We start from the raw sequence: 24163 nt of genomic DNA, 5'->3' as shown, positions 1-24163 counted from the left end.
TTCTTCCAAATGTGACGCCAGGCATTCAAACCAAAGAGTTCAATCTTTGTCTCATCAGACCAGAGAATTTTGTTTCTCGTGGTCTGAGAGTCCTTCAGGTGCCTTTTGGCAAACTCCAGGTGGGCTACCATGTGCCTTTTACTAAGGAGTGGCTTCCGTCTGGCCACTCTACCATTCAGGCCTGATTGGTGGATTGCTGCAGAGATGGTTGTCCTTCTGGAAGGTTCTCCTTTCTCCACAGAGGACCTCTGGAGCTCTGATAGAGTGACCATTGGGTTCTTGATCACCTCCCTGACTAAGGCCCTTCTCCCCCGATCACTCAGTTTAGATGGCCAGCTCTAGGAAGAGTCCTGGTGGTTTCGAACTTCTTCCACTTACAGATGATGGAGGCCACTCTGCTCATTGGGACCTTCAAAGCAGCAGAAATTTTTCTGTAACCTTCCCCAGATTTGTGCCTCGAGACAATCCTGTCTCGGAGGTCTACAGACAATTCCTTTGACTTCATGCTTGGTTTGTGCTCTGACCTGAACTGACAACTGTGTGACCTTATATAGACAGGTGTGTGCCTTTCCAAATCATGTCCAATCAACTGAATTTACCACAGGTGGACTCTAATTAAGCTACAGAAACATCTCAAGGATGATCAGGGGAAACAGGATGCACCTGAGCTCAATTTTGAGCTTCATGCCAAAGGCTGTGAATACTTATGTACATGTGCTTTCTCAATTTTTTTACTTTTAATAAACTTGAAAAAATCTAAAAAAAGTAAACTTTTTTCATGTTGTCATTATGGGGTGTTGTGTGCAGAATTCTGAGGAAAAAAATGAATTTAATCCATTTTGGAATAAGGCTGTAACATAACAAAATGTGGAAAAAGTGATGCGCTGTAAATACTTTCCGGATGCACTGTAAGTTGTCAAGATTCCTGCTTCAATTTATTGAAATGGAAGTGGAAAATGTTAACAAGATTCTGTGCTTTCTAGATTCCAAATTAAATGCTTTCCCCCTATTTTTATCAGAATTCTCAAGTAAGCAATTCATTATTTCAATGAAAAAGTGACCCTGGATGGACTTTTGAATGTCTTTTGAGGATTCTGAAGTGCTCAACTCTCTAGGAAACTAAACTGGGTTGTCACTCATAATGGTCAATTTCCAGTTGAACTAGTAACCATTTTCAAAAACAAGGGTTTTATGACTACATAGACAGATGAGTCATTAACAATATTATTAATAGGTGTAGGTGGTTATGATTTGAGAGGTCAGACAGAAAGAAGACCAGTATGATGATGGGATAAGAGGAGGAACCAGTAAGTCGGTAAAGATGTGGTCACAAACAGGCAAACATAGAAAGGCAGACATCAGGCAAAAACAAAAGGGCTGAGATAAACAAAGTCATTGTGCTGAGTAAAACTCTGTACCAACTAACAGTCATATCAAGGTGTGATACATGGAGTGAAGACTAAAAAAACACAATTCTCACTAACTATTTGTATTGGTACTTTTTTTAATATACTGAAATGTGTTACTTCCAATTTAAGATGCCCTTGAGGAAAAAAAAAACATACTGGTATATACAAGAATTACAATTAAATACACCAGCATTCTGACAAAGTGTTTCCTCCTTTTGTAGAATCAATTTCACTTGACAAGCTCATGAATGCCACAATAGTTTCTCCCTCTCCAGTCTGCAGGTGGCGAATCACTTTTAGTTTTTTTTTTCATTAGCCAATACAAGCTCATTTCCCCTATTTGTTTAGTTGTAGAGGGTCTTTTGAGGTGTGACAAATAAATACCACAGGTTTAAGATGCAACTCATTTTTAAGTTTGGAAACATAAGAAAAAACTGGTAGTGGTCTCTCCTAGACTTTCTCATATACAGTATTCATATATGGGGATGGATATTTGAGGAGTAATGATTACATTTATATATTATGTACATTAAAGAACCATCAACAATTAATCAAATCAATAATATATTGAATAAATATTATAAAAGTTGAATAAATCGGACTCTGTAGCTGCCTGAATAAAAGCACCACTTCCAGTTGAAGGAAATAGCCCAAAAGTTGAAAGGAATCTACGAGTCGTACCTGATATTTGTATGCAAAATTTGGTTGACCTAAGTGAAAGCGTGCTGAAGTTATTGTGTTTACATACACAAACACAAACAGACACACATAGATATAACTTCAAAAATGGCATTTGCGGACTCAGGGAGGTCTAAAAGGTTGAGATTCATCAAAATTTGCATCCCGAGACTTTGTTTTTCCCAGTTGATTGCTGGGGTTCATCAGGGGTGTGTTCTTGCTCCTATTCTGTTTAGTGCTTGTATAGACTGGGTGTTGGGAAGAGTCGTGGGGTATCTGTAGGCGAAGAAAGATTCACTGATTTTGACTTTGCCAACGATGCTTTTTCTTTGCGGCATCAATGGAGGCTCTGATTGGGGCTCTCGAGAGACTGAGCAAGGAGTCAGAGTGTTGGGTTTGTGGGTGTCTTGGATTAAAACACACCAGAAAGGGTGTGTGAAACTCCTGATTATCTATGCAAAAGAACGAAGGACCAAGTCTTCAGAAACCTGGAGCTTTCTGTCTTGCTATATGGTTGAGGACATGGATGCTATCCAGTGACCTAAGACGAAGACTGGACTCCTTTGGTACTGTGTCTCTTTGGAAAATCCTTGGGTACTGTTGGTTTGACTTTGTGTCGAATGAGCGATTGCTCATGGAGTCCCAAATGAGGCACATTACCTGTATTGTGAGGGAGTGTCAGTTACAGCACTACGGCCATGTGGCGCGTTTCACTGAAGGTGATTCAGCTTGTAAGATCCTCATTGTTGGGGACCCGAGTGGCTGGACCAGGCCAAGGGGTCGCCCACGTAACACCTGGCTGCGGCAGATAGAGGGTCATTTCCGGAGGGTGGGACTGGACCGCGTGTCTGCCTGGGGGTTGCCAACTGGTATCCCGAGCTGTTTCGTCATGTAGTGGGTACAGCAACGCACTGTACCAGTGCATGCTCCCTAACTTGACTTGACTTAAGCTTCTTTGGCTAAAACTCTTTTCCTTTTGGTCTTTTCCTTCTATTTTTGTTCATATTTCATGACCAGGCATAGTCGCTCAGGGAAGAAGGTGAGTGAATAACACATGGTTTCAGAGGAAGAGTCTATGTCATATTTGGTTATAAGCCAAGTAAGAAGATGCATTTAGAGTTTGACTTGCTAGGATTTGTAATTGAAGAAGGAGTCCACAAATAGATAGATGGACAACCCTACGGTAATTGTCAACTGTTTCCATTTTATGTAATCAAGGTCTCCTTTACATCCTTTTAGATCAGAAAAATCATTACATGCTTTTTCATTAGATTCTTTCAAACCAATTTGAAATGCATTTTTTTGCAGATTAAAGATTTGCTGAAAAAACGGACCACCTGGCAAGGTTTAATAATTGATGGCTACTATGAAATCCTTTTGTAAGTCCATAATATTCTTTGTCATTTCTTATATACTTCAGCTCTCTGCATTTGATTTTGGTAGAAGTGGATAATGGAAAATATCGACCTGAAATAAAACAGAAGGAAGGATTAAAAAGCAGATTCACTTGGGGTGGGATGGACTAAGCATGCACAAGAGGGTATGAAAATGGACAACCAACATAATGTCTCCAATAAAATGGGACGCACTTCTGCTGAACCTTTTCAGCACTGTGATGCTAAATGAGACACGTTGGATCTAGAATGCTTGCAGTCACTTTGAAGCACAAACCACAAAAAGGCTGTTACTTTGTTAAAGGTGGGTGACTGGTCTGGTTCTCAGACTGTGAGGCAACATATATACAATGAGGAAAGATTAAGCAAATAAAGATTAAGAGTTGACGATTTTATAATTATCAAAGGAATTCAAATGAGTTCCTCACTAAGAATACATGGGCAAAATTGAATGTTGGCTAAGGATGTTTAGCACAAATTTCTGTAGTACCAGGGTGTTGTACCATGTTAACCATTATGGATGTAATAAGAAGTCAAGCAAAATGACACTGTTTATTTGCCAACTAAAAAAAGATTACAATATGCAAGCTTTCGAGGCAAATCAGGCCCCTTCTTCATTATATCTTGCCTGAAGAAGGGGCCCGAGTTGCCATGAAAGCTTGCATATTGTAATCTTTGTTAGTTAGCCAATAAAAGGTGTCATTTTGCTTGACTTCTCATTATACAAATGTCTAGAAAGATTTTTTTACACTGAGAAATGTACTGTAGATATCTGAAAACAAATGGCATTCATATTCAAAACAATCCATATAGCTTAGAATAACACCCAGACGTCCCATCTGCATTAATTTTTCCATACAACAAAAGATCAAATGGAGAAGTGCTTTTAAACACTTTAGAAGGAACAAGGAATAAGAAATCATTGAATGGGGAACAACACCACCAAAAACCAGACTAAAAGGGCAAAAAACTCAGCATTCTCTAAATAGGCAAAGTCAAAATTTTACTGCTTCTTTGAAAAGAAATCTGAATTATGCCTGCCAACTAGTCTTTCTTTTATTAATAACAATGATCAGACAATGACTGAATATGCAGTGTCACACATTGCATAATGTTACATATATGCACCTAGCAGCACACAACATTGAAGCAGCCATATTTTGTACTGGTGAAGCAATTAATGTCACCAATGTGCAACTCAAAATGGAAAAAATAAAACAAAAGAAGAAAAATGCAACAAAAGCTACCATTCCTAAATCCTGACACCAAGGTGGCAAGTTCTACCTTAATCTAAAATGTAGACACACTGGTTACGCACTGGTGAAAGCGACTTTATGTTGTGTTGAATGGCCACTGTCTGTAAATGCTGTGAGCAGCAGGCAGTGATTAACTTCACAAACGGACCACATTGATTGCTGAGAAATGCACTGTGGAAAAGTAGTCCCGCATGCAATATTACCTCAAAGCCATAACAGCAGAAAAATATCAACAGTAACAAAACCAATCATGGCTCAGATAATCATTTTATACCCAGGTCAGGTCAAGTTGGGGAGCACACTCTGGTACAATGTGTTGCTGCACCCACCGCATCACAAAACAGCTCTGTATCCTGGTTGGCTACCCCCCAGGCAGACACACGGTCCAGATAACCCCCAAATGACCCTCTATCTGCCATGGTCAGGTGTTACGTGGGCATCCTCTTGGCCTGGTTAGGCCATTGCGAGATCAATCACCCATGGGGAATCACAACACATGGCCGTAGTGCCATATCTGACGCTCCCTCACAATGAAGGTAATGTGCCTCATTTGGGACTCTGTGAGCAACTACTCAGTCGACACAAAGTCAAACCAGTGGTACCCAAGGATTCTCCAAAGAGACACAGTAGCGTAAGAGTCCAGTCTTCGTCTCAGGTCACTGAATAGCATCCATGTCTTGCAACCACATAGCAAAACAGGAAGCTCCAGGTTTCTAAAGACTTGGTCCTTCGTTCTTTTGCACAGATATCAGGAGCTCCACACACCCCTTTCCGGTGTGTTTTAATCCAGGACACCCACAAACCCAACACTCTGACTCCTTGCTCAGTCTCTCGAGAGCCCCAATCAGAGCATCCATTGATGCCGCAAAGAAAAGACCATCGTTGGCAAAGTTAAAATCAGTGAATCTTTCTTCTCCTACAGATGCCCCACAGCAGCTGGACCCCACGACCCTACCCAACACCCAGTCTATACAAGCGCTAAACAGAATAGGAGCAAGAACACACCCCTGACGAACCCCAGCAATCAACTGGGAAAAACACAGTCTCAGGATGCAGCTCGATCAACTGACTTGAACACTTTTCAAAAATCGACAAAGGCTGCTAAAAAACTGCTGATATTCATGTTTGCACTCCATGTGAATTCAGTGCCAGGATTTGGTGGACTTCTTAGGTGTAAAAGCAGACTGCTGTTGAGGATAACCCTAGAGCAGTGCTATCCCCCTGTAGTTGCTGCAGTCCAGGCGATCACCCTTTCCTTTCCACATAGGGACAGGTTCCACTTTACAGTCAGTTGGGATGACACCTGTCTCCCAAATGGAAGCAAAGTTTGCTTGCAATGCAAGGACAGCCTTACCACCTGCCTGGAGACGTTCACCCTGGATACCACAGATCACAGCAACCTTCCCTACCCTGAGACTGGGTGGTTCACATCTAATTGGAGGATCAGCCTTAAGGACCGTGAGCCCAGTTCCATTTCTTTGAGACTCTGCAAGTGTGAACACTGTGGCTTTCCCAAGCACTGTTAAGCTGAATGGCAACCTATGGGGGGGACATCAATGACCAAGTCACTGCCTGCAAAAGATTCTCCTGTTAGGTTCCTCTCAGATTTGTGCATTCCATCATAATACATCTTTCAGACCCTGACTCAGCAGAGTATCCTTGTGGCTTCAGGGTGATGCCTACATGCTTCATGACACAGATGGAGTTTTCATAATTGTGTGCAGTTTTATGCCTGTGCCACACATTAACACTCAATGCTGTTCTCAAATTGTCCTCCGTTTGGCATGAGAATCCTCTCCACAACTTCTGGCACCTTTGTTATTATTATAATGTGCATGATTTCCTCCCATTTTCCTTCCAGATCATCTTCAGAATTGCTCTGTACAAATGGGTGACTCTCCGCAGGGCATTGCTGCAGGATACAACTGTTCTCTGTTCACAGAATGACCTGTTTTACTTTTCTGACACTCTATTTTAAGATTTACTTACACTGTCACTTTTCTTGTCTCTCTCCCAGTTTCCTGCAGGCCTTATTTTTCTTGACTGCCACAGTGCTCTACTTTTTAGGAAAAGAGGAATACGTGGCCTGCCTCGTCCTGTCCCTGGCTCTTGCTTGGGTTGATGTCCTTTATTATACTCGGGGCTTCAAGCACCTAGGAATCTACAGTGTTATGATACAAAAGGTAATCAAAATAAAGTGACCTAGTTTAATTTGAAATGGTATGCAATCTAAACCCTGTGATCTAGTAGCTAGAATGCTGCTCTAAGAAACCACAAAGCACTAACTCAGTTAGAGTCACTTACCCTCTCTGTACTTCAGTTATGAAATAAAGTTGAATTAGAATGCCTTGGCAGGGTATACACTATATAAAGATCTGGTTATCCACTCATTTTATATGCCCATCTCACGGTTGAAGAGGGTACACCTCATCCCAGCATCACTGGACACAAAATGGAAACCAAACAGGGATGGGACACCAGTGTCATTGAAAAGTGTTATCAAGGGTCGCTGACTGGCACACACCTTTCAGTATGAGCGTCTGCTAAGATGAGTTTACATGTGCATTTTCCTTTTATAATCCAAAGGCTGATTGGCTATTCTAAACTGGCCAGTGTGACAAGGTTTTACCTTTTACCTGAATGCCATCTTGTGCCTCACAAGTTCATACTGTTGTCAGGATAGTCCGGCACCTCATAGCCAAAGTCAGAATGGGTGCAAAGAATGGAGGAAAAAAATGTATTACCGCTGCCTTCCCAATCTATATTACGAAACAGATGGGTGGATAGTCCATTCTTACCTAGTCAGTACAACTATTTCAAATAATAAAATATAAAAAAATACACAAACAAATAAAAAATGTTTGGGTTCATCAGTGACTCTGTGCTATAATTTTTTTCCCAAAAATTTGCCTGCCGGCCGGCTGGCTTAGATAAACAATTTTCTTCCAGCACCTCATGATGCTTTGCGAGGCCAATATGACATCAGAGAGCTGTAACAGCCATGTTAAGTGGGGATTGCTCTACTCATTCTGTGCTGTCATTTTTTGCATTGTGCATGCGCATTACTTTCACACATGTGCACTGTAACCCTGCTCTGCCTCACACTTTATGGCACTGCCTGATTTGCTTCACACATGTATGAATATTTGCAGCAAATACACGCATGTATGCTGTCACTACCCGATTGGCACTCAAGCAGGATTTGCACCCTGTGTGCATTTAATATATATATATATATATATATATTTTTTTTCTTTTGAGGGCTACATTAGGTGACCATAATAAGAATATTATAAAAATACTTCTTTGTTCTGCAAGGATTCATTATACATTGTGTCTTCACTGCTGAATTAAGCATTTTGTGCTTCTCACTACGTAGTGCAGCTCATGTAGTGACAGGGACAGCCATCCCCGAAACACTCAAAAGTATGTAATGCTGTATGCTTGCATCATAGGCTAAGTGGATGTTAGTTAGTCACAATGATAGGAACTGCATAGAGAGATAAGGAGCTCAGAATAGTGTAGACTTGGAGTACATGGTGGTGGCATGTTGGTGCAGTGATTAGCACTGCTGCCTCACCGCACAGGTCACATGTATAGCCACAATAAACAATCCAGCATAGTTGGCAGACACTTCCCTAGGCCTCATGGACACTTATATGACCATTGTACCTTTACAACCCACTCAAAACAATTTTTTTTTCTTCTTTTTTCTCTTATTGACTTCAATACATTTCATTTCATATGCCACAACTTCTAAGCATTTACACATTCTTGCCAAACTTAACGCAAAGCGAAGTCAACAGGGCTCACTCATCACTACTTACCAGCCTTCCATGTTTTTCCACAGCTGGATAGCATGTACTCTATTATAAGGTGGTCTTGCTGTTCCTGCATCGAGTTTGAAAACCACTGACTTGGACTTAGGAAGGGGTTTCTAAATTCAATCCTGGGAAAACCCAGTAACTGTGGAGTTTTATTCCATCCAATTTTCACAATTTGTATATTGTTCTTACTTGTAAACAATTTCATTGTTTAGTGAGCTGTCACTTTTTTATTCTCCTATACCAAGAAAATATTAAATATGTTTTATTGCCAAAAATGTATATGTTTAGGGCAGGGCTATGGTACTTTGATAGTGCTGCTGCTTCGTGCAAGAAGACTGTGCTTCACGTCCTGGATGCTTTACAGTTTATATGTTCTCCTCACATCCCTGTGTTTTCCTCAGGGTGCTCTCGTTTCCTCCAATAATTCAAAGACATGCAGGTTAGGTTAATTGACTTTGTTAAATTTAACCAGTGTGTGTCTGTATGAATCTATGTGTGCACTCATCATTGCTAATCCCCAAAATTTGGATATTATTAATGGTGTAAACTCTACAAATATTGTTAAATTAAAAAGAAGACAGCAAAGGAAAGTGTAATGCATTTAAATATATGATAAAGAATACAAATATTTATGAATTTAGAAAATCTGTAGTCCTCATTACTAAACAATGGAATCAACCAAAATAATTATCCACCGATTGTAAAATTGGTTGAATTAAAAACCCGCTTCCATGGGGTTCCTGCAGGACTGAACTTGAAAACCAATGGACTGCTACTCTTACGTCAGCCATGTGAAATGACAGATGATTATTAAACATCTGTAACATTAACAAAAAGCTGGGTAAGCTACTTCGCTATCAAGTATTATATTTTTAAGAGTGTTTAATTCTTTATGAATTACTCTGCATGTCTCTGTCTGTATCAATTTATACCAGCCTCGAGTAATCACAGCCTACTTTGTCTCCCATGCAGATGATCTTGAGAGATATGATGCGCTTCCTGATCGTTTACATGGTGTTCCTCATTGGCTTTTCAGCATGTAAGATTTTTTTCTTTTACTCATTGCTGGAGGTACTTTTTTAGTTCTTCTAGCGAATATTCCACTGAAATTTCTTTATAGGTTATTTACCCCATGCAGTTTCTAGTTATGGCAGAGAAAAAATGTTATCCTCATTGTCGCAAAAAGGAGACATATGAGTCATGAAAAGGTCTGGGGCAGCCATCCGTATAATTGATTTCCTGGCTGCAAAGTCGATCAAATGAATACACACTGCTGAGCACAAAACCAAGTCCAAAACAGAACTGAGGGAATAGGGAAAAGGTGGAAGCTTTTAAATGGGAAGACAGGAAGTGAAGTCAAAGGCGTCGGGCTCATGAAGGTCTTCTGCCATTGGTGCAAGCCCGGACATGACATCACAGGGGCTGGAGCCAGCAAGGTCTCCTTCCATTGGCTCGGTCCCGGAAGTGACATCAAGAGGACCAGGTGGGATCTCCCGTGAATGGTCTGCAGGCAAGGGAGAAAAAGAGTCAGTGCACTCTGCCACATCCCGGTATGTCTCGAAACTGCCCTTACTCAAGCCCTTTAGCTGTCTACCATGCGCACGACCAATACAATGGGGCTGGACCAGGGACTATGTCTTTCCTCGATTACACCTAGCTCCAGCATGTGTTTGATCTCAAGCTCCACTTCAGCCCTTTTTTCCTCGGGAAGACGATACGGACGTGCTCGGGCTATAACCCCGGGTTCTGTCACAATGTCGTACTCAACCAGAGAGGTCCGTCCGGGGTTTTCACGCTCTACCCCCTGGACAGACAGGATAACCGTTTCCAGCTCCCGTCATTGTCTGGGACTTAAATCTGCACTGAAGTTAAGGCTAGCCATGTGAGCAAAGAGTGAGCAGGGCTGACGGGAGGAAGAATCAGGATCCCTGTCCTTCCACGGTTTCAGCAGGTTTACGTGATAAACCTGCTCCCTCGGCTGACGATTAGGTTGACTCACCAAATAGTCGACGAATCCTTTCCTCTCCTTAACTTCGTAGGGACCTTGCCAATGGGCAAGCAACTTAGAGTGGGAGGTAGGTACTAGGACCACGACACGATCGCCCAGGCAGAACTACCGGAGAGCGGTGCCAAAGTTGTAATAACGGACCTGTGCTGCTTGAGCCTCTTCCATGTGACTTTTAAAGAGGGGCCGAATCTTACCAAATCAATCGCGTAATTGCACAATATATTCCAATATGTTTGTAGAGGGAAGAACCTCTTCTTTCCATCCTCCTTTTAAGATATCTTGTCGCCCATACAATAATTCAAAAGGGGAAAACCCCGTAGAGGCTTGTGGGACTTCCTGGAAGGCAAAAAGGAAGAGGGGGAGGAGCTGATCCCAGTTCCTTCCATCCTTGCTGACCACCTTACGCAGCATTTGTTTGAGTTTGATTGAACCGCTCTACCAAACCGTCAGTTTGAGGGTGATACACCGCAGTCTTTAAATGCTTTATTTTCAGTAACAGCAGTCTCCTTGAATCTCTCCGAGGTAAAAGGCATCCCTGGTCTGTCAAGACTTCCTTGGGGATGCCCACATTCGCAAAGACCCCCTAGTAATTCCCAAGCGATGGCTTTGGAAGTGGCTGAGCGCAACGGAACAGCTTCGGGGTATTTGGTAGCATAATCCACAAGGACCAAAATGTACTTGTGTCCTCGGGCTGAGGGCTCCAGAGGTCCGACTAAATCAACCCCAATTCTGTGGAAGGGAACATCAATCAGGGGAATAGGAACAAGAGGAGCACAGTGCCTCCTAGGAATTTGTCACAATTGACACTCCGGACAGGAAGTGCAAAAGCGGTGAACCTCCTCATTGATTCCCGGCCAGTAGAAACTGAGCTTGATCCGCTCCAGGGCTTTCTCGGTGCCCAAATGGCCACCTAGGAGGTGGGCGTGTGCTAACTCGCAGACCTGCCGACGGAAGGTCCGTGGGATTAGCAGTAGCCATCTCTCCTGCCCGTCATGCTCAGCTATGTGATAGAAAAGGTCATTTTCTAGCACAAAATGAAGACCCTGTGGCATCGACTGGTTAGTGCGATGGCCGTTGACTACTAGGACTACTGCATTTTTGGCAGGCTTGAGGGAGTCATCATTCCACTGCTCCCTTTTAAAAGAAGCCGGCGTCTCTCTAAATTGAAACCGTAAAAGTGTGAGAGGGTCAGGGCCGACCTCAAGGGGTGTGGTTTCCTCCCGTTCCATCTCGACGCTGGTGGATGACGTATCGGCACGCGATGGTCCGAGAGTTGCCACATCACTCAAGGCGGCCGCTTCGTCTCTCTCTCTCTGCCGGATGGTAACTCGGCGTGGAGGTAGCTTGACATGGCTCATTCTCGTCTGTAACTAGGCCCAAGTTAACCCCAGGAGTGGTATGTGTCTCACCACTTTTAATTTTAGACCGGTCCCGCCCTAATATTACCGGGTGTGGAGGATCTGGAAGGACTGCCATGGTTAATTTCTGAACCGATCCTCCGTAGCTGATGACACAATAGGCGGACCTGTACCAGCAGATTTCTCCGTGGACACAGGTTATATGGTCTCAAATGATAACCATTGTTGCGGTAGCACAAATTGGTTCAGTCAGAGCACACCAACCCCTCCTCTCCCTCCACCTGCATTCCTCCTTGCTCCCAAGCGGTTTGCGCACCCGCGACTCCGGGGACATCGGCACAAGCTCTGGGTTTTCCCGTAGAGGGCTAGGTTTTGGGATGTACTCTGGTCGAATTTGACTAAGGGACGGTTCATCTCCCCCAGATTGCGAGGCCGTCCTACGTGTCTCTACGAGCTCTGCCATTTTTTGAAATTGTTTACCCCAGACCAGCTGGGTGAAGCCACGGGATAGTGTTTTCAGGAGCAGGTGGCAGACCACCTGTTCTATTACGTGGGAGAGCTTGTTTTTGTGTGGCCATAGCCACTGCCCTACCTTTGCTCATAAGGACCAGGCTTGTTGAGGGGTCAGCTCCCCTGGGTCGAACCTCCAGTTTCTCACTCTATTCACCTGCCAGTCTGAGGCACCCCTAGGTGGAAATCGGGGCTCTGGCTTCACAGGGAGGTGGGCACTCTCCTCCAAGAGAGCATAATAAGCCCCTTTTGCCTCCCCCTTCCAGAGCAGCCCAAGTCTGTGAGCCCATCCCGCACACTCCCTGGCCTGCCTAGGTTGCCTAGTGAAGTGTGCTGGGCGTAAAGTTTGTACCGGGTAACTACGAACCACGGGAAATCCTCCCTGCCTGAAAACTCGGCCCCGGTACACTCTCACCTGGGTGTATTGTAGGTCCTGTTCCCTTCTCTTCTGGGACTTCTCTATACTGCCAACTATGCCAATGTTGCAAAAACAAGACATATCAGTCATGAAAAAGTTTGAGGCAGCCACCCGTATAATTGATTTCCTGGCTGCAAAGTCGATCAAATGAATACAGCACTGCTGTGCACAAAACCGAGTCTTCTGCCATTGGTGCGAACCCAGACATGACATCACAGGGGCTGGAGCCAGCAAGGTCTCCTTCCATTGGCTCGGTCCCGGAAGTGACATCAAGAGGACCAGGTGGGATCTCCCGTGAATGGTCTGCAGGCAAGGGAGAAAAAGAGTCACTGCACTCTGCCACATGCCAGTATGTCAATGTTATTCAGCTCAAAATGTGTGAACAGAAAACACATTCCCATAATACAGTGGTTCTCAACTGAAGCTGTGCCACACCCTACTCATTTACTGTTCAAGAGTCCTGTCGTATTGAACAATAGATTAAGATTGCTTTTTTTTTTTCCCGGCCATGACTACAAACTACATGGAGTAAGTAACATATAAAAAATCTGTTTTTGGGTGGAGTAAGACTACATAAATATTGTTAGCAACATTTCAGGCATTGGTTTCCTACCTAACTGTTGTATTAATGGTGACTAGTGACAAGTTAATTAAACACATAGTAATCATAGGATGTGTTCTACTTATTCCCCAGCCTTACTGGAAAACTGTGTATTGTGTGATTTTTCTGAGTACCTATCCTGCTTAACCAGTCAATCTCATGGAGAAGACAGTATTGGTAGGAGAGTTAATGCATCTGGGCATTTTTTCTCATCTCTTTTTATTTAACACAGCATTGGTGACTTTAATTGAAGACTCCCCAGCTAAAGCATTTGTGGGGAATGGTGAGGATTCCTGCCACAACAAATCATACAACAGCATATATTTCACTACCCAGGAGTTGTTCAAGTTTACAATTGGAATGGGTGACTTGGAATTCACCGAGCAGTTCAACTTCAAGCACCTCTTCTACTTTTTGCTCATTTGCTATATCATTCTCACCTATATACTCCTCCTGAACATGTTAATTGCTCTTATGAGTGAAACTGTGGACAAGATTTCAAAGGAAAGCAAAGGCATTTGGAAACTCCAGGTATGCTCTTTTCTTTTCACCCCAGAGGAAGTGGGGACTTAAATTAAACAAGGTGGAAGTCATGAGCCAGTAAAGCATCTGTAGAAGAGCCATGAACAGAATTGAGATCTAGGCAGACATGACACCAACAGATATTAACATAAAAAATTAAAAGCCTTCACTTATACAATCTCATACAGTCAACCCAGTCATGCAGCACAATATCCCATGCAACTTAGTCATAGTGGTCCACAATGAGCCACGAGAAATATCAGACAGGTTTGCTTCTGTCTTAAGGGGCACGGTTGGGCTCTGTGGTGTGAATTGAAAGCCAAAGAGTGTGTAGCCAGAAGTACACTGCAAACTATGTTTCTCCAAAGAAACTAGAAAAGGGGGTCAATGGACTATGTAATCTGAAGGTAGGCTTGTCTGCCCAGTGTCTCATGTTTGTCTACTACAAGAGAATGGAAAAGCTAAAAGAAAGGGCCAAGACTGTAAATTGAAAACGTGTACAGCTACCAGCACTGTTGGTCATCATTAACTGCCTGTCAAAATGCCTGCAGGGCTTTGGAAGATTGAAATTGTGCTAAGAAAAAAATAAGGTAATCATATAATGTTACCTTTTGCAGCAACTAGTCATGTAATCTGAAATCTTAAAGGCAATGAGGATGCTAACCATTAAGTATGACTGGGTCTCATACTTTAAATTGGGAAGTGTGATGCTCGTCTTACATAAAATGTTAATCCAGGAAGGCTATCCTTAAATGAAAGAATTTAATAAAAGCCAAGAAAGGAACCTTTAGACAGATATCAGGACTTAGAGCACAGCTAATTTTCTTAAAAGTTGGTTTTGAACAGGAACGTGAAGTTATCTTTGGAAACTGGGGTACATTTCACAAAACGGGATTTTTTTTTTTTTTTTTACAGAAAACACCAAAAATAGTGGGTATAGAGAAGAACCACCCCCTTTAAAATATTCTTTTTTTTTTGCTTTGCAGCCTGAAATGAAGACACACACAAAAATATTTCTCCAACTGTATTTATTCAATGCAACATATAATAGCCAAGTGAAAGATAAAATAGCAACAGTCCAGAAAAAAATAAAAATCCAGAATCACTGATATGGTTAAAGGATTACGCCACTGATAAAAATACCTGTATGCTCAACCAGATGCAAGAAATCACCTTCTCCATTGTTCACCAAGGTAATTGGCTTCCACCTGGGATCAGTCGTAATCCTTCCGTTTCATTCAGCTATTCCTGGAGCATTCCAGTGCTCGGTAGTGCAACTAAAAACAAACTATTGACAATGGCTGGCAAGGCACTGACAAAAGATCACATGGATAAAGTTTTGGACAGGTACAAGTGAGGAGATGGATACAAAAAATTTTCAAAGATTTCATCAATCCTTAGGAGTGCAGTAAACACCACAATATAGAAGTGCAGTGTTTGGTACTTCTAGGGCCCTTCTCAAATCAGGCTTTCCATCCAAACTGGATGGAAGAGCGAGGAGGAAAGTGGTCAAAGAGGCTACCAAGAGACCAGTGGTAACTTTTAAGGAGATGTAGGACTTTATGGCAAATAATGGTCATTGTGTGCAAGTGGCAACAATATCAAAAGCATTACACAAAAGTGGCTTGTATGGGAGGGTTGCAAGAAAAACAACAATATCAAGACTCATTTGAGCTTTGCCAAAACACACCTTGAAGATTGAGGCCAAATGGAAAAATGTGTTATGGTCAGTTGAGGCCAAAATCAAACTATCTGGCCTCAACACCAAACAATATACCCGGCAGAAAGCCAGTGCAGCTCACCATCCAAAACACACCATACCTATAGTAAAGCATGGAGATGGTACCATCCTGTGGTGGGAGTGTTTCTCTGCAGCAGGGACTTGGGCACTTGTCAGGGTAGAAGAAAAATGGATGGAGCAACATACTGTCAAATTCTTGAAGAAAACCTGCTGCCCTCTAACAAAAACTTGAAGATAAGATGAAAGGTGAACCTTCTTCCTGACAATGACCAGAAGCAAAAAGCAAAATTGACCACACAGTGACTGAGCAATTAAAAGGTGAATGTCATTGTGTGGTCTGGTCAGAGTTCAGACTTAAACCCAATTGAAAATCTGTAGAATGATTTGAAGTTTTCACTCCACCAATGGTCACCACCAATATGACTGAGCTTCAACAGTTCTGTGAAGACGACCTGGCAAGTATTGCACAGTCTAGATGTAACAAGATGGTCAGATGACTCCCAACAGACTCATGGCTGGAATCAAAGGAAAAGGTAGTTCCACAAAGTACTGACACAACATTGGTGATCTTTTAATCATCTCAGAGATTTTGGTCTATTTATTTATTTCTGAACTGTTATTTTATCGTTCACTTGGCTGTTATATGTTGCATTGAATAAATACAACTGGGTAAATATTTGTGTGTGTGTCTTCATTTCAGGCTGCAAAGCAAACAAAATGTGAATATTTTGAAGGGGGTAATTCTTTTCTATACCCATGGTATACGTGGAGTAAGCTACCATGTGGTACAGTTGAATGTAGCACCTTGGATACTTGCAAAACATCAACATTGGGGAATGGAAAATGAACAGGAATTAATTGACTATCATTTTTTAAAGTCCTTTCACATCAAATCTTAAATCCAAAAATCTGCAGCAACATTTTGAATACATTCAGCTAGTCACATTTGAGAGAAATTAGTTAATGGATGCAAATTTGGACAGAAATATATGAACATACACAATTCAGCTGAATTTATGACGGCATATAGTTTCACACACAGTTTCCAGACTTTGTTCTGTTACTGTATGTTAAGATTATTTAGATGTATTTACAATAAGACAGTGTCCATCAATATTTGTAAGAGTGAAGGCAGATTTACTTAGAAATAAAAACAAGTTTTAATTAGAAAATGTATGCTTGCCATAACATTCAGGTATGTTCTGGGACTTAGTTAACTTTTTTTCAAAGTTTGAGCATCTGTAATTTTTGTTTATTTACTTTTAAGACGACATATCATACTTTGGATTAATAAATATTTATAGTAAGAGTGTACAAAATCTATTTTTAGAGGCAATTTACAATGTCTGCGGTGGTCTGGTGCCCTACCTGGGGTTTGTTTTCTATCATCATCAGGTCCTTCCATGAAAACCCTAAATACAAAGAGGACTGTTTGACTTATGTTAGGTAGATTGCCCAGAGGGGACTGGGTGGTCTCTTGGTCTGGAACCCCTACAGATTTTGTTTTTTTCTCCAGCCTTTGGAGTTTTTTTTTGTTTTTTTCTGTCCACCCTGGCCATCGGGCCTTACTCTTATTCTATGTTAATTAATGTTGACTTATGTTTATTTTTTATTGTCTTCTATTTTTCTATTCATTTTGTAAAGCACTTTGAGCTACATTTTTTTGTGCTATATAAATAAATGTTGATTGATTGATTGATCTTACACCCTGTGTTGGCTGGGATTGGCTCCAGCAGACCCCCCGTGACCCTGTAGTTAGGATATAGCGGGTTGGATAATGGATGGATGAATTTACAATGTCATGTAGCTACAAACCAAGCCCCAATAGGCATATAGTTCCTAGAACAGCTTTCAAAGACAGGAGATTCCAGCGGAAGTGATGTAGATTCTGCCAACACAGTGGCATGGTCAAAGAATCAGGAAATAAAGCACAGTTGAGAAATGAGCCAAAGGTTTAAACTGGGAGATGTATTAATCAAGTTGCCAAAACCAATATACTAGACTAAATCACACACACACACACACACTACTTAAATTGATAAAAATGTGTATAAATTTTTAATAATCTATTTCTGTCTTATAAATGCAGCTCGTGGTATATTTGAAAGCAGTTTGGTGCTAGTCCCAGCAAAAATCCTACAGTTATGCAGGTATAACAATCATCTCGTAAGTTAATTCTCTCATTTTGTCTATAGAGAGCCATTATGATTTTTGACCTGGAGAAAAGCCTGCCCAGGTATCTAAAGTCAAAGCTGAGGTCTGGCATCACAAAGGACCTGGGTAGTTCAGCCAATGAGGACATACGGAGATGTTTCAGGTAGGCACTTTGAGATTCCAAGGCTTTTTAACATAGAGTGATAAATGAAATTAGCTTTCAAGCAATTAAATGGCATTTTGTAGATATTTACCTTTTTTTTATTTTGAACTAATTCAAAAAACAATCAGTCATTGCTTTATGAAGTTATTTGTTTATGTTCTACAATATTTAATTGGATGATTATTGTCACAAAAAAGTAAAATCCGTCCATTTACTGATCTAGTTCATTCAAGAATAAATTAGTGAGGACTGACATCTACCTCAATAGCCACATCAGGTGGAACACAAACACCACCTGGATGGAACGCCATTCCATTATGACATACATTTTTACACCAGGTTAGTTTGGACTTGACAATTAGCCTAACTTGCATATACTTAGGGCATCCCACATAGATGCAAGGATAACATTAAAAAAAATCTCCACAAAGTCAGAGGCCGGTCCTGGAATTTGAATCCTACACTCTGAAAATGTAAGGCAGCAGTGTTACCCATTATACACACGTGCCTATCTTCTAATGTAACGTGGATCTTTCAGACTGAAAATCAGCCCTTACTCTCATTGCTCAAGGCTGTGTTATAATTTCCTTTATAAAAGCCATGTAATGGAAAAACCCTAGTTTATGTTCTCTCATTGGAACAAAGTTATGCCAACCTGGCCAAATGTGAATTTTATATAGAAGGCAAATTACATTTCTTGCCTTTTGTGTAAGCTGTAAGCTGCATCATTTTTGCAGACGCCTCTAGGTTATTTTTCATTATTCATATAAATGCAGTATAAAGCTTCATTTGAACAATTATATTTGGTTTTAATAACAGTTCAAGGGAAAAAATGAAATGCTTATTAATGTTACCAATAACATGCACCCATATACTTTCCCAATATCCTGTGGTTTACAGGCATAATCATGTCCGGCAGCTTTTTTTTTTTTTTTTTTAAATCCTAAAAAGGTCATTAAAACAAACCCCTAAAGCCAGCAGTATTGCAGCAGAGACTACATGGGAAGTTTCAAACTGTGCTAAATAAAACTATCAGAAATACAAAACTGAGGTAGGCCTATGCGAGGCACACAACCGCAACACAGCACAGGTTTCAGGGGTGTGGCACTGCATTCACTGACATGGTGTGTCTTACTAAAGTTTACAGTCTCCCTGTACACATAGTGTCTCTAAATATATCTTTGATACTCTTGCTCCAGCTTGTATATTGTTGTGTTTTATGAGAGTCTGTAATTAGGTCTCATATCAAGAAGGCTCATAATTCTATTCTAATACAGAAGTTGTGTATCAATGCTGTAACTTATCACTGTTTGCATTCCCTCTCCAGAGTCGAAACAGTCAACTGGAACCAATGGAACTCTAATCTTGGCATCATCAATGAAGAACCAGGCAACCACGACATAAACAGAACAGGAAGTCCACACATTGGATATCAAAGAGGTATCTTCCTACTCAATAAATCTTTGGGTATCTTCTAGATTAGGGCAAATAAAATTACCCGGTCCAAAGAGAGATAGGAGGAGGTACAATTCTTTTAATGAGTGAAATAAGCAATGAATGATGGGGGATTTTTAGCGTATGAGATGAATACTACATCATTTATTTTTGTTCTCCCTATTTCAAGAAATAAGGACAGGAGGATGACAGGAGTTCAAAGCGGGAAAAAATGGGATTGGAAAACAGTAGACGCAGTTGCTAACCAGTCGTAGAAACAAAAGAAAAAAGGAAAACTACATAGTTTTCCCCACATGTATGAGAATCAGAATCTGTATTGTTTTTGGAACTTTTGGGTGTATTTTGTTATTTTGGCAATGTCATTTTGCGTTAATCATTGCATGGCTGTTGCTGGGCACATAATGCAGTATTTATTATCTCATCTTGCCTTTATAAGATGGCAGCACACCTACTGGAATCCAAGCATAGGATACATTTCTTTCATAAACAACAAGGATTAATCCTATTGGCAACAAAACAAGTTAATTTACAGGATTCTTCTGAATAGGTTTTCAACTTTGTGTATGAGCTGTGATGTTTGGTTCTGACAGCTTCTTTTTGTTTTCTGACCCTTGCTTGTGCCTATTCATGACAGCACACAATTATGAGGTATAGTTAGTTATCTATCTCAAAATTAGTCCAATGCAGAGTTACTACCATTTCTTCAAAGTAGGCATTATTTACCGAGTCACTACCAAAAAAACCCAAAAATAATGTTACTAGCATTTTTACAGTATGAGTAGTAATGAGTGAAAGTAGGTACTGCACTCTTGTTACAGAAAAAGTGGACAAATTATTCCATAGGTTAAAATAAAATAAGAAAAACATGAATTGTCCCTAGTGTGTGCTTGGTGTGTGTTTGTGTGTGTCCTGCAGTGGGTTGGCACCCTGTTCGGGATTGGTTCCTGCCTTGTGCCCTGTGTTGGCTCCAGCAGACCCCGTGACCCTGTGTTCGGATTCAATGGGTTGGAAAATGGATGGATGGATGGATGACTAAAAAGGTCATAGAAAAATGGCTCACATTGATGATAGTATAGCACTGTATCAACACATGTTGAAAAGAAAAACAGCGGAAGTCATGTCTGAAATGCTTTGTGCTGGAGGCAGGAGAATTTCAACACATGCATATGGGAAATGTAACAACAATGTTTACTAACAACATTTGTAGTAAGTAAAATTTGAGGCAAGTTTAAAACAAAGTATCTATTTGGTTTGACCTGTAACAGTGATGAAATGAGCTGCTCCATTTGTTATTACCAAAATAAAATTAATTTAGTGTTTTAATACTTTGAAGCACAAAGCACATCTCACTATTAATATGACGTGAACTGCATTTACAGAAATTCAAAATCATCAAGACACATAGTTAGCAGTATGTTAGAAAAATGACATACTCCACTGCTGAAAAGGAATATGCAAATGCTAAAGTTTTGTTGTTTGGTTTATGACGGCATCCTAATGTTAGTAAGAGCACATGTGTCATAAATTTAAATGGTTAAGATTATCTACACCCAACGTCAGTCCTGCCAATACTGTAATTCTAGATTTCTACACAGACAAAAGCAATAACTAAGTCTAATCACTCATGTAAATTTGTCTTACGAAAGTTCTTAAATAAAGAATTAATGTAAAACTGACAAGAGTTATTTCACACAAGAAACCTTAAAGTTTGGACAAATGTCTAAATTTTGACCCTTTTTTTTTTTTACAATTAAAGCACAAGGAGTTTGTGCCATTTGAAATTTCAATTAATTTGACTCATCAGTTAAATGTTAGTCTAAGTATTACTTTTTTTTTTTTTTTTTAAACCAGCTAATGATACAAATATAAATCATACAATAGCAAATGTTACAGTATTTTAAAGTTACTGTAGAGAAAATGTTACAAAATAAATTCAGAATCTGCACACAGTAAGATATAAGTTAGGTATTCTATGACAATGCCACTCTTTATAAACCCTATGCTGAAATCCCCCCACTTCCCAAGATAATAACATTTCCCCACTTGTGGTTAAACTGAAAGAATCCCCATGTTTAATCACACAGACAAATTCAAATCCTGCATTGTATTCTTAAATTTATGAATGCCAATACTACTTTACCTAAATGATAGTTGAGTAGCTACTTGATGGATAATACACAAAAAGGCACAGTACTGAGTAATGGAGTAACCTTTAATAAAAAGCAGTTGAATAGGATTTATTTTTTTGCCATGGTATTGAATAGGTACTGAGTATCGTAAAATTTCAGGACTATTGGTAACAAATACAAATATTCCGGTACTATGACATCCCTACTTTTTCTCAAAAAAAAAATTGATAAAGTTTGCTTTACTAACCGTGCTGAACATCTTAATCTTAAAGCAGTCAGTGAAGGAGATGAGCATTATCAGTACCATGCTGTCATAAATCGCCTGCATCCAAAAAGGTGGCACATGTCCCCAGGAATGCATTTTTTAAATTGCTTTGAACCTGCACATATCCCTTCCCAGTAAACACTGTGGAGATATTAAGACAAGAGAAATGTGGTATAAAAGAAATTACTTATTTAACTTGCCTTAAAATTCAGTTTTTATTCCTAATATACATTGCAGTATAGAATATCACACATACAGTACATACATAGAGCCAAAGCAAAGCCAATGAGCAGAGCAGTTTAATTGTCTTACCATTTTTCAGTGATGACTGAAATGTCTATAGTTTGGAGGACATTTGCCTTGCCATAGAGTAAACCTCATATCTATGTCAATGGTCCTTCTGGCTTTCTGAAGCTCCGACAGACTTATACCCATGCCTTTCACTGACCAGTACCATGCAAGGATCAATACCCAGTTAGCATAATCAGCAAGCTATCTGCAGGTTCTTCTGACCAGTGCTATACATGAGTTATGCTCTGTTTCCCAAGGACATTGTTTCTTTATCTGCAAACAGTGCAAATGCTGTAATCACTAAAAGTCTTTATGGAACTGACTGAAAAATGTGTCTGCTTGGCCTTTGTCAGCAAATATAAGCATTTATGCCAAACAAAAACATTTTAAACAAAAACCATGCTCAAAAATCACAGTACTGTATAGTTCATTTTGAACTCTGGTTACAAGACCAAACAAGGGTTCAAGTTAACCCTGACTACCAGGTGCCAGTTAGGTAGTAGCTAAACTGTTAGAAAAACAAAATAAAACACTTTCATATTATAACATGGAGAGCACAGTACATTTCCCCATATTTCACAATGTCCATTGGCTGGTATGGCTCCTGAAGTGCTAGTAAGAACATGGAGTACAGTATATTTACCCCAGTTGCAAAACCCCATCCTAGTATTATGACCCATTCTTCAAAAGCATATTCTTGAAATCTTCTTAAACTTTTGAAACTTTGTTGATGGTCCATTAAGCTACAATTTCTGTCTTACTACTTTTGCTAATAATCGCTGCCCACTTTGTGCTTTAACCTTTATTTTCCGACCTTGTGTTCTTTTGCTAATATTTTTTTTTCGTTTTAAATGAATCTCATTCTATTACAGCAGTGACCTTCTTCTGTCTGGTCCTCTAAAGTTTTCTCTTGTTCGGAGTTTTAATCCCTTGACAGCCAGCACACACAGATCTTTTGGCCTGAGCCAACTTGCTCCCTGAGTATAACATTGTGCCAAGTGCACGACACTGCCACCAAATTCAATTTAAAAAGGAATCAAGTGATTAACTGTAATCCACATAAGAAGAGGGCTGTGTGACCAGAAAGCCAAAAAGTAAAATAACCAAAGCTCAATATGTGCAACAAAAATCATAGTCAAGGAGGCAAAAATTAAAAACCAATAAATACAAACGTAACCAGCGCCAAAACATATATCATAAATTGTCGTCAATAACCAGAGCCAGAATTTGTTAACGAGAAATATTTCAAAACATCAACAAAATAACAGTTTTTAGGTTTGAGCTGAATCTAATCAATGACAATTAGGTGCAACCTTTATCTTCTTGGCCCACATAGGTTACATACCTCAAACTTCCTGTTGGCTTAGAAACAGGCACAGGAACAGCATAGTAACTATCAATGCAAACACCTCAAAACAGCAGCACCCGTAAGAAAATCAAAATGGCATTCCAGGACCTAGTTTAGAAATCATCAAAAAAGAAAAAAAGTAAGACACAAAAATGAATGTGACCACAAGATTCCTTGATATCTAAAACCCCTAAAATAAGAACTTTTCAAGAACATACAACCTGGTCATGACTATTGTGACAAAGCTGGCCACACTAATTTGGTGATGTAATGGTGCCTTCTCTGCTGCTGCTAACCAAATTTTACCTCTGCCCATCTGGCTTGGTTACTTGAGGAACTGTGAATGTGAAAACTGGTGTTCAACTTCAGAGTTGAAAAAGACATCAAACTGCCAATTATTCACCTAAAATAGGCTTGAATGGCTGTTACTGAGTGGGACACTCAAGAGATGGATATGATACGAGGGTGCTAGGTCTTCTAGATTCTACTTATTTCTCAGCAAGCAAGTTAACACCATCTATGATAACATATTATCCCAAACTGACAAATTTAGTTACAAAACAAAAGGTTTGCATGTGTAACAGGACTGTCACAGTGATAAATATAATTAACACAACATAAGTAGAAGATTTTTTT

General features: G+C 40.3%; 1 protein-coding gene and 1 long non-coding RNA gene across 4 annotated transcripts in view; one reads left to right on the top strand and one right to left on the bottom strand.

Moving 5' to 3' along the window:
• Positions 1 to 24163, top strand: part of trpv1 (transient receptor potential cation channel, subfamily V, member 1) — an 89687-nt gene that overhangs the window by 58851 nt on the left and 6673 nt on the right. For all 3 annotated transcript variants that reach the window (XM_039756846.1, XM_039756843.1, XM_039756844.1), the window contains exons 10-15: positions 3396 to 3466; positions 6755 to 6920; positions 9537 to 9603; positions 13692 to 13990; positions 17918 to 18039; positions 19367 to 19479. In XM_039756846.1, the coding sequence (XP_039612780.1) occupies positions 3396 to 3466; positions 6755 to 6920; positions 9537 to 9603; positions 13692 to 13990; positions 17918 to 18039; positions 19367 to 19479 (838 nt within the window). The remainder of the gene's footprint in view (positions 1 to 3395; positions 3467 to 6754; positions 6921 to 9536; positions 9604 to 13691; positions 13991 to 17917; positions 18040 to 19366; positions 19480 to 24163) is intronic.
• On the bottom strand, positions 13122 to 23834 carry LOC120531431. The gene is made up of 3 exons (XR_005634104.1): positions 23525 to 23834; positions 21871 to 22029; positions 13122 to 13161 (listed from the first exon to the last, which is right to left on the bottom strand). It is a non-coding gene; the product is annotated as an uncharacterized LOC120531431 (long non-coding RNA).

The sequence above is a fragment of the Polypterus senegalus genome, chromosome 6 (genome assembly GCF_016835505.1).
Source record: "Polypterus senegalus isolate Bchr_013 chromosome 6, ASM1683550v1, whole genome shotgun sequence".
NCBI lineage: Eukaryota > Metazoa > Chordata > Cladistia > Polypteriformes > Polypteridae > Polypterus > Polypterus senegalus.
The sequence above is the reverse complement of the archived record's forward strand: the minus strand, read 5'-3'. Positions and strand labels throughout refer to the sequence as shown.